The sequence below is a fragment of the Halyomorpha halys genome, unplaced genomic scaffold (genome assembly GCF_000696795.3).
Source record: "Halyomorpha halys isolate HHAL.00 unplaced genomic scaffold, Hhal_1.1 Scaffold547.1, whole genome shotgun sequence".
In the NCBI taxonomy this organism is placed as follows: domain Eukaryota; kingdom Metazoa; phylum Arthropoda; class Insecta; order Hemiptera; family Pentatomidae; genus Halyomorpha; species Halyomorpha halys.
The window spans coordinates 618,325-635,918 of record NW_027111872.1 but is presented as its reverse complement, the minus strand read 5'-3'; the positions used below and the strand labels follow the sequence as shown (position 1 = coordinate 635,918).

Sequence of the window (17,594 nt, the reverse complement as noted above, 5' to 3'; positions counted from 1 at the left end):
CTTAAATATGTTTGCATATATGTAGATATGTATATTTTAACTGTTTAATAAATTAAATTAGGAGGTAAGAAAAAAAAAAACCGTATAGTGGGCCGGGTTGGCTGGGAAGAATTCCCTTCTATTATCTTCTATGATCTCCTCATGTGAGATTGTGGCATGTTGTCCATCGACCAATATACAAGTTTCTGTTTTTAATAAGGCTACCCCAGGGCGAAGAAATTGGGTTTCACACCGTTTTTCAATTTTAACCACATTTTCATTTGCGGGAGATTTGAATTTAAATTTTGAGTTCGACCTAACCTTAACCACGCACGTGGCCTTTAGGTCACGCCCCCTTTTACTTGGATCTGACCCTAACTATACTAATAACTTAACTACACCAATAAGTTATACTATAACTTAACTATATTAATACAATAAGCGTTTTCATAGCTCTTCAATTATAGACAATATTTTATAATTTTAATTAAAATAGTTCAGAATTTTTCGTATGTTTGATTAAATCTAGTAATAATAAATGTAGTAGCTAAATAAATTATTTAGCGAGTTTAATTTCATTCAAACGCGGTTAGTTAAACTTTATATGCAATAATATTATAAATTAAACAATAAATGTTATTATTTCAGTATTTGGGTGTTTAATATCCATTTTGAATTTTTATTTCACGATTTTGCACCTTGTGGGTTTTGTACTGCACGTTCTTCGGTTTTTCAAATTATAAAAATCCGATTTCTAACTTTAACCATTGAAAATTGTTTCATTGTAGCCGAAAGGAATTAAAAAACGATTAAAAAAAAATTAAGGAAATAAAATAAATTATTAAGTTCACAACTTATTATGCTATTATGTATTCATAAATTTACTGATTTTTGCATCAATTCATATAAAGTTCTTTCATATTATCATAATTTTGAGTTCTACTTCCTTATCCTTCAATATACACAATCGACATTTTAATTTTTGCATAATTTATCTGGGTTGTCGACCTCGACTTTTCTGCTAATTGTTATAGAAATATGACTATATCTGTTTTTCATTTGTTTATTTCGTCAGTAAAGAGCATTGTTGATATTAAAACAATACTTTATTATTTAATCTGCACCTAAGGGTTAAATATATTTTTTACTTATTTGTTTTCTTTTTAAGGAAAATAAAAATCTCACTACTTTTTTCTTTTCTCTTTATTTAATCTTCCGGACAACATTTCAATATATATGTATTTATGCAGATCGGCCTGGTGCACCTTACATGGTTAATGTAAGAGGTACATTTTTTTTTAAACCATTGGTTATGGGGGGTATATTCTCATACAAAAGACACCCCTAACTATACACAATGTTATAAGTAAATAAAAAAATAAAGATAAAATAAATAGATCAAAATAATAACTCTTAATAAAAGATAAGAGTAAAGCAAATAACAAAAACAGTAATGACATTTATGCATTTAACAAAATAAATAGTTAACTTCTGATACACAAAAAAGAAAGTGAATTTAAGGAAAATATGAAGACGAGAAAAAAAAAGTTAAGATAAAATAAAATTTTAGAGTGGCAATTACAGAACTGATAAATATAGAATTTATAACAGGATGTCCTGCAGCAGTCTGGGCTTTAGTCTACTGGTTGAGGTTGGGTTTCCCAGGTTGTAAGTCACTGCTCCTTTAACTGTCGGCAACTGGGAGTGGAACTTCATGAACCATTTTTTGATGCAATCCTCTATTGTCTCTATTTTTTAATTCCCGATGCAATTGCCTGTTTTTTTTTACTAATCAAGGAGCATCCACTGCAATTCTTATACTTTATTTTGAAAAGATTGTAATTTTTTTCCTTTTCGTCAAGAATGCTGCTCCACAAACTTCACAGCCATACATCAGCAGTGGCCTGAGAACTGTTTTAAAAATAAGAAAAGTTGTTTCTGGTTTTTAATTTGAATTTTCTATTTAGGATAGGATACAGCATTGCTAACGTTTCAATAAAATTCACTAACTGATTTTTTAGTGCATTTTTAATGAAATTTTGCTTTTTAAAAAACTATATCTTGAGAACTATTGAACGTAAATGGCTATATTAGGGCTAATATTTTAGAAAATTTACTCTTCTTTCAATGTTGTTCTATTAAGTTTTTTAGTGTTGTTGATAATTTTAAAGATATGGAGCTCCGAAAGAAAAATTAATTTTTGTTAACGTTTCGAAACAGCCGCCATTTTTTATTCTTCCTTGCTATACTTGACAGACTCATAAATTTTGACTTGCAATTATACATTTTCATTAAAGTAATCAAAAATTGTTGTGAAATAACTGCCTTTTTTTCTCCTCTTGGCCTCTTCTACAATTAGTTATGCTTCTTTTTAGAATTGGAGTTTTACTGGATTTGATGACCACACACCAACTGATAAAAACCAAACCATTCCTGTGGTTGACCTCTCCGCCGCACTACTTATCAAAGGTTATTTTATTAAGAACATTAAAGACCCTTCCTAGACCGATAGGGAGTGCTGTGTGATCTTATGGTAGGCTACTTTCCAATCTCATGGCGGCTTCTCACGAACAGGTTTTGGAACCAGTTTTTTTTTTCTCCGTGTTCTCATCTGTGCATCTTGATGCAAGAAAGTAACACCAGTAATGGCATTTTTGGAGTAATACAGTTTCCTAATCTATAAAATCTCAAAAAATATATCTGATATTTTCTTAAACACTCCAGTAATCCGAATTGGCGTAAAAAAAAAGTTACCTTTTTAACAGTAGGCAATACAATTTTCGTCTTCAAATAAAAATACAATATGTAAAGGACATTTTTAACTTCCTGATCCGTAGGCAAGTTATTGCAATCACCTTGAAAATTTATGCAGTTTCGATATCGAGTAATCTAATTCCTATAAAGGTTCATAATATATTTTTCGGGATTATTAATACATAATATCTATTATATAAATCATTTGATTCTGTAAAACTCATTAAATTGATAATAGAAATATATATAATACAAATTTTGTTAGTGAAATCATTTTTTTTTATCACGTTGTAGATAAATTTATAAAAACACTATTTTTTATTTTTATTTATACTTGTTTTCACTTATAAATGAACAATCTTATAGTTTAACAAATTAAATTATCACTTAGCATTACTAGGAATGTGAAAAAATCTTTTTTTATATATTATATGTATAAATAAGATAGATAGATAGTTTTTTGGCTTGTATATACATCTTTTAGACATAGAGTGTTAGTAGTTGTTAGTATTGAATAACAATGAAAGCATAAATATAAAAATACGTACTCATAGGTAAATTCCTATTGCTTACGGTAACATCTTAATATAATTTAATAATACAACGAATTAAATTTTTTTTTCCTAATAAATAATTAAATAGTTTTTTCAAAAACCTAAAATAATATTAAAAAGTGTATATCTTAATATGATTTAATAATTAACAAACATATCGAATTAAATTTTTATTCCTAATAAATAATTAGATAGTTATTCCTAAAGCTATATAAATAATTAAATAGTTATTCCCAAAAAATATAGAAATGTGTACATCATAGTATGAAATGTGTTTATATTATTTATTTGTATAGTGTATTATTTATATGTATAAATAATTGAACGTGTAATTTTAAATTATGTAGAAGTTGTAAAAAAAGTACAGAAATAGTTGCTAAATATTTTTTGACCGCAACCCTGACCATCTTTTTTTTTTAAATTTTTATTTTTTTAAAACTTCAAACTGACAAATTTCTAATAAAATATGCCAAAATAATAATAATAAATAAAAATAGTTATGTACATTAATATTGTTGAATTTTTTATACATCATTTTTCCTAAGACTTTATGTATTCCGACATTTGCAGCAATCCGAACACCCTCTCTGTAGCATTTAGTTCAAATTACCGAGATTGCACTGCAATTCTATTCCGTTATATCACTTAAGCTTAAACATAAATTAAAAGAGGGCTGAGAACATGCTTTTTACGGTTTCTTAATTTTTAATAAGAGTTCACTTGTTATTCAGTTTTAAATTTAAATTAAGAAGCATTCCATCAAAATTCAATATATCTACTTTAGGGAAATTACTATGGGTCCACCTCAGGTAGATGTGTCAAATTATTTTGAAAATTTAGATTTGCCAATTGGGTAGTGGAAAAATTTCCTGTAGAGATTTTAATAAAAACACCTTCATTAATTTTTTTAACGTTTCTGTCCTCATCAGGTTATCTAATCCCTACAATTATACCATTTTATTATTATCCTAATTAAATTTTATACTTACATTTTATTTTTTTGTTAAAATGTTATCTTATCATTAACATGAGCCATTTCATTATTAAATTTTTGTCAACCTTGATAATGATTCATTTATATAACATAATCATTATTTTTTTTGTAGATAATAAGATAAACTGAAGACTAGCTACTGAACTTAAAATTGAACCGTAATTTTGTTATAGTTTCCTAATGCTCAAGATCAAATTTTTATCTAAAAAATAAACAGTTTTATGTGTGCCATTGTTTTTATTTTAATTAATAATTACAGACAACTTATGTTAAAGTTAAAAAAAAAATTAACAATAGACAATTTATATAGTTTTAAAGTCAGAAACGAAATAGATTCTACAACTGTAAACATTGATATTAACTATGTCGAGACTTGATACAACATTATGAGTTTAAACTATAAAGAAGGAGACATTTTTCCAAATGTTAAACAAAATCTGGAACATTTGAGGAAAAAAATTAAAGTTTTTATTTCGCCATCAGAAACTAATGAAGGTAAGTTTTCAATTTGCGAAAGCTATGGAAATGCCTCAGCATAGCCATGGATTTTCGTAACATTTCAGATACATGAATACTCTAGGAAAGATGATGGTCGAAGATGACTCCGATATTTTTAGCAGAGCTATAGAGTGGAATAAGGATATTTTTGAGGAAAAGTGAAGTATAATAAGGAAAGAAGTATAAGAGGGGTTTGGAACCGATGACGAAAGATTTTGTTTTCCTGGTTCCAGCTACATCTTGTTTCTCTGGGCCGAGTTACGAATTCTATTAATATCGTGAAGCTCACATGAAGGTCCGCATGGTGGCAAGATATATTTTTTAATAATCAGTATAAAGATTTTATCTGGTGATTGTAGTGATAGATAGGATCGGGTAAATCAATAAACTATATGGAAAAAAGGGTTAGCGAAAAGGAGGAGCTTTGTGGAACACCGCCTGACAGAGAGGGGATAGAAGAGAAGGAGTGTTTAGGGGAAAAATATAAATATTCAATAAATAATTATGGAAAATTAAACTTCTTTAATTAATTATCTTCTAAAACTAAAATTTCTGACCACACTAAAAACGAAACTGATTTGCTTTACCCTAAAAACAATTGTTGGCCCTATTTTCCTTGAAGCCTCATTAGTTTTTTATTTTTTTTTTTATGAATAATATTGTTTAATGGAATCAATAATATTTTATCTTATTCTTCAGAAAGAAACAAATAGATTGGTATATAATAACCGTGAAAAAATGTATATTTTCTGAGCTACACGTCAAAAACGTTTAATTTTGTTCATAACTTCTTTCTACTGGACAAACCGGGGATTTAAGTAGCTTTAAACCTTGCCATAGCAACAGGTTTGTTTGAAAAACAGCATTTAAATCGGTCCAGTATTTCAAAAGTTTATTGTCGAAAAAGATTCCAACCATTCTTTTTTATATTTGTAGATTTCAAAATAAGGTTCTCAGTGGAATGGTCAATGCACTTTGGTACGATAGAGATTATAATCTTCACCCGAGATTTTTAAATATTTACAGTTCGAGAAGAAATGGAAAAAATCGTCCAGTTACATTAAGAGCGACTACAACTACAAGGAAAATGTTGAGGCTGTCCATTTCCTTAACATTAATGAATAACAAGACAAAACTGAAGACTAGTTAACAGATATATTTATTTCACACTCATTCTTTAATTTTTCACTGTTTGATTTTAAACGATAATAACCGTTAATTTATTTGTTTGTTTTTGCATAACAGTTGCAGACTGCAAGAACAAATGGAAGAACCTCCGCGGATCTCTGACCAGATACCTACTTAGATCGAGGGCACCCCAGTTCGGCGAGAAGCCGGTCAAACCTTACTACATGTACGAGGCCCTCAGCTTCTTACTGCCCTTCACGAAGACGAGGAAGCCGAGGACCAAGTTCGAGTCCTACGATTATGGACACTTCGCGGACGCCGGACACCAAGAAGAAGGCTCCTACCAGTCGATGAGTGAATGCTACGAAGATGAAGTCATTCCCTGGGAAGAGCCAGGGCAGGCCCAGGGCGAGCACCCCGACCTAATCGAAGAAGAAGAGGAACCTCAAAGCAAGAGGAAGAGGGCATCCGACAGTCCCACGAGGTTAGAGCAGAGTATCATCTCCTGTCTGACGCAGATGCAACAGGTAACCTCTTTGGATTGGTCAAGTTTTATAAGAAATAGTTCTCTCTCCAAATGTTAGTTCTGTCCTGCTTAGTAAGAACCTATAATTTTACAAATAGAAAAATTTATAAGTAATTGCATTTATAAGTTAACCGTTTTCTAGGAGCTAATATATTGCATTTTCGAACGTAAAATTATGGCATTTAATATTCTAATGCAAATTTAAACTACAGAGGTAGTTTAGGTGATAACAGCGATGTGCAAGTTTCCAAAAGTACTTTTTGGAAGTTACTGCGTTGTTTAAAAATAAGGGTATGTTGCAAGCCTGGCCCAATGTAATTGTCCAATATTTGCTTCCAATTTTTACGCCTATAGTTGTCATATGAGCAGTTGTAGGTTCCAATAGTGCACTGACCTCACAACTCCTATAACGATTTTGGAAGGTTGTGGGTCTGGCTGCATATGAGTGTGGCCATACCTTTATTCATAAAGCCCCTTCAAAGAATTTGACACCCAACCCGCAGTTCTCCTGCTCTTGTTTACCCGATTTCTCCCTGATTGTGAAACGACTATATATGTATGACTACGACTGGGGGCGAATTGAGACAAGTGGGTGCTGCAAGTAGTAAAAATAAGTTTTAAAAAACCCAAAAAATATTTGGAGAGGCTACCCCACTTTATCTCCTTCAAAGGCATAAACATATGCCTTTGAAGTAGTTATGTTTATTTTTCTTTGTTGCGTTAGCATTTAACAATGAGGAAATAATAACTAACATCTTTGGGTCAAAATGTCAGATTTTATAATAAAAAATTCCTCAATGATATGTTGACTATTTATTATTCATGAAAAACAAAAATCAACTGTCACAGAGATCAGTCTACTCTGTATACTTTCCTACACACTAAATATCTTAAGTTTTAATAAGGTGGAAATTATAATTATGTTTTTTAGGTAAAATAATCCTGTAGATACATTTCATTCCACTCATTCTTTTTTTTGCTGATTATGAGGCATAAAGAAAGAGTTAAATAATTCAGATGAGTCATGAAAATAAGCTGGGGATGATTGGTTAATTATTGGTTTTGAACAGTTTTGTTTATCTCTATCTTACCACAAAGATAACATCATATTTTCTTTAAATTCTAATATTAACTTATTCCCCAATTTTTTAAGTTATACCATTAAATATGTAGTAGTAATAATAGTAAATTTTCTATTCATATCACTTAGAAATCGACATAGGGCAGAAGCTAAATACAGTACCCAAAATATTTTATCACGAATTTCCTAAAGATTCACCTTTTTAACGGATATGTAACAGAGACTTATACAGTATCCACAAGGTACTTTTTAATATACAGAAGATATATATATACATAGGTATACTATTAATAAAAAATATAAAGTATATTTATATTTATTTCAGCAACAAGCTTCAAATCCTGACTTGGAATTCTTCAAAAGTATTCTTCCAGACATAGCTAGCTTCAGCCCACGGCAGAAAAGAATTTTCAAACAAGGGATCCTCAGACTCATCGATGAAGTGGAAGACGATGAGGAAGACAGGAAGATGAGAAAAACAGCAAGAATGGCCCCCCCTTCTTCGACTTCAAATTGAATTTTGTTGCTCAATATTCAACGCTCTCTGTGATTATGTATAAGTTAAAAGGACTAGCCTGATATTTCTTTATTTTGTTTTCTCATACAGATTTTTAGTGTCTTGTTATACTGATCTATTCATTAGATTGTCAGCCATAGGACAATGCATTTATTAATTAAATGTACTATTATATATTTTTATAATTTTTTTTTTAATTATTATTCTATTAAATATGTTGTTTTATTATTATTTTATCTCATTAAATTAAATTTAAAAATATATATATTAATTAATGTGACATCTACTTTAAAAAGTAATCTTCATTGTTTCAGTAGTAACAAGTAATCAATAAATGGTATTTGTGATATATTTTACACCATTTGCTGATTAAATGGGAGTACCATGCATTTCATAATAATTGTGCTTTGTATCTCCTGTACTAGATAAGGTTTCTTTATGTTTAGATAAAAAAAGTCTTCATATTCCCCTTATGAAAATTAGTGCAATAAAAATCTTCCAACACCTATGATATTGGAAAATTAAAAGGAAGATTTAAAATATTTATTTAATGACTGATGCTCATGAAAACTTTTGAGTAAACATGTTTCAGTAATACAAATGATTAATTAGCATGTATCTATAAAATGAATATTATTTCATACAATTACTTATATATTGGTTTTTTGATTGTTTTAAATAAAAAAAGATAGACACGATTTATTTATTTAATATTTAACACGTTTACTTTTCCTATTCCTAAACACTAAAATGCCAACATGAGCCATATAAGGAGCTATTTTAGCTTAAAATTCAATATATCTGTTGTAGTTTTTATCAATCCTTTAAGGAGCTGTAGATGTACTTACTCCCTCCCCCCTATACTGCATACTGCTGTGCATTGAAAATTCAGGCTGCTATTTAGTAACAGGCTGTAGAAGTATTTATTAATCAATATAAAACCAGAATTTTCTATTTGAATTGTTTGAACTAAAAATTCAGGTAGTATTTAGAAGTGATAAATACTCTTTAGGAGTTAAATTACTGAATATCCTAATGATTAACCATTACAATAAAAAAGAATCATTCAATTCAAATTCCACTCCAAATCAATTGAGAAACTTGATTATCATGTTTTACATATAAATATAGTCATTTAAAATGAATTTTTGAATTATATGAAATGTTTTAAAACAAAAAAATTAATTTTTTCTTTTTTTTAAATCTTCAAAAGCTCTGCTCAAAACTAATTCTTATATTTTTAAAGGAAAAGGTTAGAGCTGTGATCGATAATATATTAAACCTATTTTAACTGTTTATTGATTGCCAACATTTCAACCCAAAATATAGATTTTCATCAAGGCTGTTGTGATGGGTGGAGATAACCGACAATAAAGATATTTTGACCAAAAACGATTGTTAATATAAAGCTAAAAATTGATCCTTTATCTTTAGAAATGTTAGGATTTTGATTCGATGTATCGCTCAATTATAATGGATTATTTTTTTTTTCTAAAAAATCCAAGATTTATAAAAATTAAATAGTAATTTTAGAGTAAAAAAAAATTATAAATATATGTTTAGATAGAAATCTTCATAACATGTACATGGGATGTATATTTATTTTTAAAAAATTAAAAATAACTTAATGGATATTTTAAAACATATATGGGCAACCCCTGGCCAGGGAGGCATTTTGAAAAACCGCCAGTTTCAAGAAATATGGACTGAAGAATTCTTTTTTAAACTTACACAATGGTAGGCCTATTTGTTTTCTGTGCAATGAATCAGTGCTATACAAAATGCTCCAATACACTTGCAAATGGAGTTGATCGAGATTCAAGAAAGCTCACTCCTAAAATCTAATAGTAAATTTGAAGACATGGAGTTGTGCGATTTCTACAAAAAATACCTCGAAGACCATTTTCCGCACTTAAAAAATTGATTTGTGCGTAGTACTTATAAATGCGAACAGTTCTTTTCAATGATGAAAGTTAATAAATCAAACCATTGTACTAGATTGAACGACGGTAATTTGGAAAATTCTTTACGTCTTTATATCAGTGGAATCAATCCAAACATCAATATATTAGTTCCCCAAATTCAACCTCAGGTGTCTCATTGATTTCGGTGTCCTTATTTAACTTTCGTAGTTTGTAATAATTTCAAATTTCACGATTAAATTATAATGTTGTATCAATTTTTTCCATTTCATTTTGTTACTTTAATAAATTGTATTATAATCATATTATTTCATGTCTGATATCTATCGTTAAAAATTATGAACACTGCTTTTAAACGCGTTCGCGAACGTATTTGCACATAAAAGTTTGGCCCACATGTCTAAGGTTGCCCATACCTGATTTAAAACATTCTATGATTGGTGAGGTAAAATCAATGGACATGTACAATTGAAGCCCTTGAAATGAAAAGGACTGGGCTATTTTGAACATTTCAAGAAAAGTTGCTTTTTTAAAAATTTATAACTCGAAAATTAAACATGAGAAAAATATGAAAGTTTGCATTTCTTCCACTTAGAGGAGAGTGCCATAAAATAAAAAAAACTTTTTGTTTACTTCAAAATCTTCCACTCCTGTATATTTCTGAGGAAAAAATGTCAGATTTTTAGTTTCAATATCAACTGCAATATTTAGTTTAGCTTCTGTAATTAAAAATATAAGTAGTATTGACAACAATTTTGTGGTTAGTGATGTTAATTGTTGACTATAGGTTCAAGGTCAGTGGTGCAGTCAGTAGAGTAATAATTAACACAAATAAGTGAGACATATTTTATTTGTGCTGACATTTCGGTCTAAATTTCAAGCTTGATCAGGGTTGAAATGTGAATTCTATGTAATGAGTTTAACCAGTGAACTCCAAACGCTTCTAATATAAAATACCACTTTATCCTATTGTGGCACCCTTCTTCCAAGTACACGATATATGAAATATAATATAATAGTAAATGAAAATATTGAAATCATAAAAATATTTAAGTACAAGTTATAAAAGCATTTACCTATTTATTATGATTTTTTTTTTTTAAAACGTAACGGGAAATTTTGAAATAATGGAAAATGTTTAACCCAAGTCTCACAAAATGGTCAGTAGAAAGCCTATCCAAAATATCCTGCCTTTTCACTAAGATCCACTTATGAGTTATTATGAGAAATGTCAGTTCAAAATATTAATTTACACTTACTATTTTCTCTAAAACAGCTCAAATGATTTTGTCTCAACTAGTTATAACCAATGAAAAACTAAATTTTCTTTCATATAACCTACATGTTACCCTCATTGAAATATTCTGGAAGAGATAGATTTAATGCTGAATTTTCAAAATAGCTTCCTTTAAAGTATCTTTGAATTTGTTTATTTCAAATAATTAACAATATTTTGTTATTAATAGTAATAAAAAATGGATAAATGTGAAGAATGAAACAAGTTCATAATTAACTAAAAGAGAATTTTTTTTTAATTATAACTGTTAGGACTATAACATGTGTAAAAAAAACATCATTGATTTCAAAGCCTTGAAGTCCCAAATTCTTGTTTGATTCGAGAAGGAATGGATCGCATATATAAAGATATATACAATGGATAATTCGTAAAGTTCATCATGTGTCATTTAGAAAAATAATTTAATACACTTACCTGTAATCTTTTTTCAACTAACCATTATAACCCTTTTAGTATAGTTTATTTAACACAGTAACATTTACAAGAAACCTGTAATAACAGTAAAAATTTACAGGTCCTTAAAATCTTGTAAACATTTAAATTACAGGCTCTTTGAAACTTGGATAAATTTGATTTGCTTAATCTTTGAATCTTGCATAAATGTATCCAATAATTTATATCCTTCATAACAGAACACATATCCTCTCTACTGGACAGGAATCGATTCTGTATCATACATAACAATAATTTTGTTTTTTCAAAATAGGAAATATGGGATAGGGAAAAAAAAAAAAAAGAATGAAATCATATCTCGTATAATAGAAACCACCAATATAGTAAACAATTAATTTAAAAGAAATATTAGAATAAACAAATAATAGCCATTTTGTATAATAGATGTTTGTATATACTGCTTAGCGCCTTTGGACTTTTTTCCAATTTCCGTCATCTCCTCCACTTTCGTCACCTAAACACATTAATTTAAACAATTATGATACTCATTCTAAGATAGTTATTGGTAAATTATTCCATTGTAATACACAGCCTCAGAAAATAGAACTTAATCAAACTATGTTCATCAGGATCTATTGGAGGTAAAAATATAATTTCATCATAGGCTACTAAAGTTATACAACCATTATAAATATATCACTCTGATCAGACTTGCAATATATTGCATGCACGTTAACAAATATTTCATATGCACCTGAGAAGATTATGGCTCAGCAAGTACCAGTGTGTACTTAGGACATCGTACTAGTAGGAAGGCACAGGGCAATAATTCACTTTCAGTCCAAAAAACCTAATTTTCCATAAACCTATTCTTATTTAAATCAATATTTTTAGAATAAACAGAAGACTTCTTCCCATGCTTACCGACTTAAAATATGACTCAAGCAGGCTCTTCTATGGTAATACTGAATATGTCACATAAAATAGAACAGAGAACTATTTAATGTGTACTTTATATACAATAAAATGTATAAAATATATTATATACCTCATACACTAAGTAATGCAGATAAACAATGTAATGCAGAGTTTGCTAAGGACCAAATTCAAAGATGGCACTCAAGTATAACTTTACACTAAATCAGCATTAATTTTTAAGTAATGCCACTTTATCTATTCAAAAATAAAACCTATACCTTCGGTAAGCAAAATTTACTACTCAAATCAAACGTTGAGTATGTTTGAATTGATAACTTTCAGTATTAAACAAAGAAAATTATAACTTACAAGTGTAAGCAGACAGGACATAAAAAAATTAATCAGAGGAATTATATATACAGATAGATTGAATATTATATATAGAAGAAATTATATATAAATATACTTCAGATGACTAAATATTAAAAGGAATAAATAAATAATTTAGAGAAAAGAAAATACTGCTGTATATATAAAAAAAACTTTAATTAACTCAATGCTGATCAACTTTCATATATCTTGTTCGTGGATTCAAGAAGGCCTCACTTTCTTTGCTAGAACGTCGGAAAAAAATTAAATATTATTTCTGCGAAATTATATACTTTATCCTAAATAGTTACTTATCATTTAGTTCTATATTTTCTTCCTTGAGAACAGTGCGACCATTTTAGAATGAAAAAAAAAAAGATATTTCAAGTTTTTTTTAGAAAATATTAAGATCATTTGTATAACTTTCAGACCGTTAAAAATTATTCAAAGATTTATTTCTTCTTAACTGATTAGGCTTTAGAAATTACTGTAATGATTTACTCTGTCCCATTCTAAATTTATGATTAAATTTTATAAAGTGGTTTACCAACTAATTTTATTCTAAGGAGTTTTGAAAGGACAGGGAGCACAACAAGGGAACTTCCCTCTGTCTTGAAAAAAGAAATTGACTTTGTTTGTATTTTGGTCCTTGTTTCTCTGAAACTACTTTGATACGTTTAAAACTATTTTATAATTTTTTAAATTGTAAGTTTAGATGTAAAACTCCTCATTTGAAGTTAATTTCAAACCAAACATATATATTTCAATAAAACAACAAAATAAACAGATCTAGTAAATTAAAAGAAATAAGAACTGAAAATATACCTCTTTAAAATCATAATACAAAACTTGGACCCTTTGAAAATATATTTGTTTGATTTTTATTGAAAATTGTATGATTATTGGGAAAATTCAGTGGAAATAGTCACAAAAAAAAAAAATTGAAAATATTATTTAATTTTTTTTTTTTAAGACCTGCACTTTTAAATATATCATCTTTCTGGTATGAAATTCAAACAAATCAATTACTTTTTTCAAGACCAATTATGTTTTAAAATATTATTTTATTTTGGCTAGGGGGGGATGTAAGAAGCCATTTGCCCTCCATGGGTTGTCCTATAGGTTAAAAAATAAAAGATTTTTTTTTCAATATGAAATGAACAAACCTTTATCGGCAGCTGAAGGTGGTTGACTAGGCTTTTGAGGTGTTGGTTCATTTCGCCTCCATTTACTTTCACTTTTCTCTTCAGTCTGAGCTCTCCTACAATAACAAAAAAAGTAACTAAGTAATACTATATATATATTTTTTTTAAATTCAGGTTTATACATCAGGACAGGAAAACTAAATGTGAGGTTTTTAACCGTTGGTATGAATATTTCAAGGGAAAATGTTAATAGAAATGTAATTATTTTATGTATAGTAAGACAAATAATAATTTAATAACACACACTACATTTGCTTAGATAAAAATAATTTGAAAGTCAAATCTTGAGTTTTAAATATTTTAATTTAACTTAATGAGTAGTAATAATTAACTAGTCTTGTTTGTTACTGAAATCTATTTTTGATATTTAATTTATTCAATGCATTTGTGAATATCATAATGTGATAGAAAAATGGAAAGCTTAGAACTGGACTGGTAAAAATCAATTTAACCTATTAATCTTAAATGCTTATCAAGAAAAGGTGAAACTATCATGAGTGTATTTTAGTATTTAATTTCAATGTTGAAATAACAACAATGAACAATATAAAAGGTGATGCTGATGAAATCAAACATTTTGTTTTCAAGTATCAATCAGTAATATTTATTGTTGATTGTTATTATATTGTGAACATGTTTAAATTCTTAAAATAATTAGTCATTAATTCCTATTTATAGATGAAGGTATTTTTTTAATAGAATATCTGTCATCCACCTATCTACCGTGAAGTCTTTGGTTCGAGAAGTAACAATTAATCAAAGTTTTTCTGTATGAAACTAACAGTGTCTGATAGAGAACAATAAAACCTAATATGTTATATCTTATTTAATATATAATATCTTATTTAAAATCAAACAAATGAATAATAAAATCCTAATACCTCGCAGGAGCTTCCTGGGGCTCTGGTTCAGCGGGAGCTGGTCCTCTTCTCCAACTTCCTCCGCTAGACTGAAAAAGAAATTTTTTTATTATTTATGGTCACAAACTATATTCTATAATGGAGCTATTTAATAGTTGGAAACTATGGCTACTAACAAATTGTTTTTTTTTAAATTTTATAAATATATATATAACAAAAAAATTCCTTGGAGTTAAAGTGAAAAAAGATGTAATATTGAACTGATCACTATAAATTATCTTTTAAGAATATGAAAGGAGAATAGACACAATATAGATATTACAATTCAAGGACTATAATCAATAATAAATTTTTTACCGGTTCTGGTCGCCTGTCAGAGGGTGGATCCCTTCTGAATCGATCTTCATCTCTGTCCATTCCTCTCCTGCTATATCTGTCATCATCACCACCCCTCCTTCCAAATCGGTCATCATCACCTCTCCTTCCAAAACGTTCATCATCTCCTCCCCTTCTAGCGAAACGATCGTCGTCTCCTCCCCTCCTGCTGAAACGATCATCATCACCTCCCCTCCGGCCATATCTACTATCATCATCCCTCCTTGAACTGAACCTATCATCGTCCCTGTCTCCACCACGCCTCATAAACTTATCATCATCACCAGCCCTCCTGCTACCAAACTTATCATCGTCACCACCCCTCCTGCTAACAAACTTATCATCGTCACCACCCCTCCTGCTAACAAACTTATCATCTTCACCACCCCTCCTGCTAACAAACTTATCATCTTCACCACCCCTCCTGCTACCAAATTTATCATCATCGCCACCTCTCCTGCTACCAAATCTTTCACGGTCTTCATCACCGCCCCGACGTGATGGAAATCTATCTCCTCGGTCTTCATCTCTCTTTTCATCCTCCCCCTTCCGCCTCCAAGAGGAAGCAGGAGCAGGAGCAGAAGCCTGAGGTTCAGGACCCTTTTCTTTTTCTAAAGGTTTACTATCTGCTTCTCCTCGCAAGCGACCTAAAATAATGAGTTTTCGAATTAGATAGTACACAAAATTTTGAGAATATATAATAATACATAAGAACCTAGATACTACTTACTTGGTCTCCAAGGACCAGCAGGTTTTTCCTTTTCAGCAGCAGGGCCTGCTGCAGACCACTGCTTCTGCTGTTGAAGAAGTGCTTTTTCCTTTTCTTCTTGTTTCTTGATTGCTTCCTCTTCACGTTTCCTCTGAATCTCAGCCTGCCTCTTGAGAGCTTCGTTACGTTTCCTAAAATATTAATGGATATTAAGCCTTTATTTGTTTACAATCTTCTAATTTAGATTCAGCTGAGCAAAATTGACCACATTCATAATTATTAACCTACTTCAGTAACTTTGAGTAATAAATAAAAAAGAAACCTCCAAGAAAAATAATTTATTTATCAACAATCAGGATGTGATGGATAATCATTACCTAAAATAATTCTAATCTTTTTGTACGCCAAATAGACAAGATTATTTTTGGTAAATGATTTTCCACCAGGTCTGTATAGCTGATCATTAAATTATTTTTCTTGTAAATCTTAGGTTTTTTTTTTCCCACTTAGAAAGCATTCACTCCTTCCTGATATATATAATTATATAAACAACTTTTATACAAACAATTTTGCATGAGGAAAATTTGAGTATACAATCATTTTTCCAGTGAAGTTGAATCAAATACAAACTAAATTACAATAAAGTTTAATTATATCATGAAGTTAGTGAGCTTCTGAAGTCATATGGTACATAAGATAAAGTAAAAAATTAAAATAAAATTAATATTGTTTTTTTTTCCCCTATGCCACAGGAAGTAGGCAATTACGCCATTTTCCCTCACGCAGTCCAATACAATTTTACTCTTCCTCTTGTTAATTAATATTGTAGACTGAGATAAAAAAGCTTACCTCTCTTCTTCAAGCTTTTCAGCTTTCTTTTGTGCTTCCTCTTCTTCTTTTCTGATCCTTTCGTCTTCGATTCTTTGCTTTTCCTCTTCTTCTTCCTTCCTTATCCTTTCTTCTTCTCTCTGTTTCTCCCAGGTTTCTTTCCTTTCCTTTCTTCTCTGTTCTCTTCTTTCAGCAAGACGCTTTTTCCTTTCTTCAGATAATTTCTTTTCATAATCATTCATTTTCTCCTAAGGAAATAAAGACATTTATATATTAATCCATGATTTTTTTTTTAGTTCATTACTATTATTACTTACTAAGTTAAGCCAAAGGGTCACTAAAGAAATAATGAAAACCATTAACAAATAAGTAAATATGTTTTACTAAAAAAAAAAATCATAAAAAATTATAAAATGGTTACTTGACCTATGCTAAACACTTTGACCATAGGAGCTCCCAACTAATTACTTAAAAACAAGATTTTGTTTTTGCTGATATTTTATTTTTTTTTCTTTAAGCAGCATAAAAAGTATCAAACAAAAAAAAAAAAAAGAAAATATCAAAAAAAAAATCTTATTTTTAAGTTTCCAGTGGAGCCCCCATGGTCTAAGTGTTTAGCATGGGTCAAGTAACCATATTATAATGATTTATTGGAAGATTATTGATTGACCGTGTGTGAAGATGAAA

General features: G+C 29.3%; 2 protein-coding genes across 2 annotated transcripts in view; one reads left to right on the top strand and one right to left on the bottom strand.

Annotated features, from left to right (window-relative positions):
- LOC106684144 (uncharacterized) overlaps positions 1–8,728 on the top strand; it is a 45,724-nt gene extending 36,996 nt beyond the window's left edge. The window contains exons 2-3 of the mRNA XM_014426058.3: positions 6,025–6,434; positions 7,840–8,728. Coding sequence (XP_014281544.1) covers positions 6,025–6,434; positions 7,840–8,031 — 602 coding nt within the window. The 3' untranslated portion in view covers positions 8,032–8,728. The remainder of the gene's footprint in view (positions 1–6,024; positions 6,435–7,839) is intronic.
- Positions 8,729–11,989: 3,261 nt separating this feature from the next.
- eIF3a (eukaryotic translation initiation factor 3 subunit a) overlaps positions 11,990–17,594 on the bottom strand; it is a 24,349-nt gene continuing 18,744 nt past the window's right edge. The window contains exons 15-20 of the mRNA XM_014426053.2: positions 16,929–17,155; positions 16,101–16,270; positions 15,353–16,017; positions 15,017–15,084; positions 14,097–14,191; positions 11,990–12,157 (exon numbers count right to left, since the gene is read on the bottom strand). Coding sequence (XP_014281539.1) covers positions 12,105–12,157; positions 14,097–14,191; positions 15,017–15,084; positions 15,353–16,017; positions 16,101–16,270; positions 16,929–17,155 — 1,278 coding nt within the window. The 3' untranslated portion in view covers positions 11,990–12,104. The remainder of the gene's footprint in view (positions 12,158–14,096; positions 14,192–15,016; positions 15,085–15,352; positions 16,018–16,100; positions 16,271–16,928; positions 17,156–17,594) is intronic.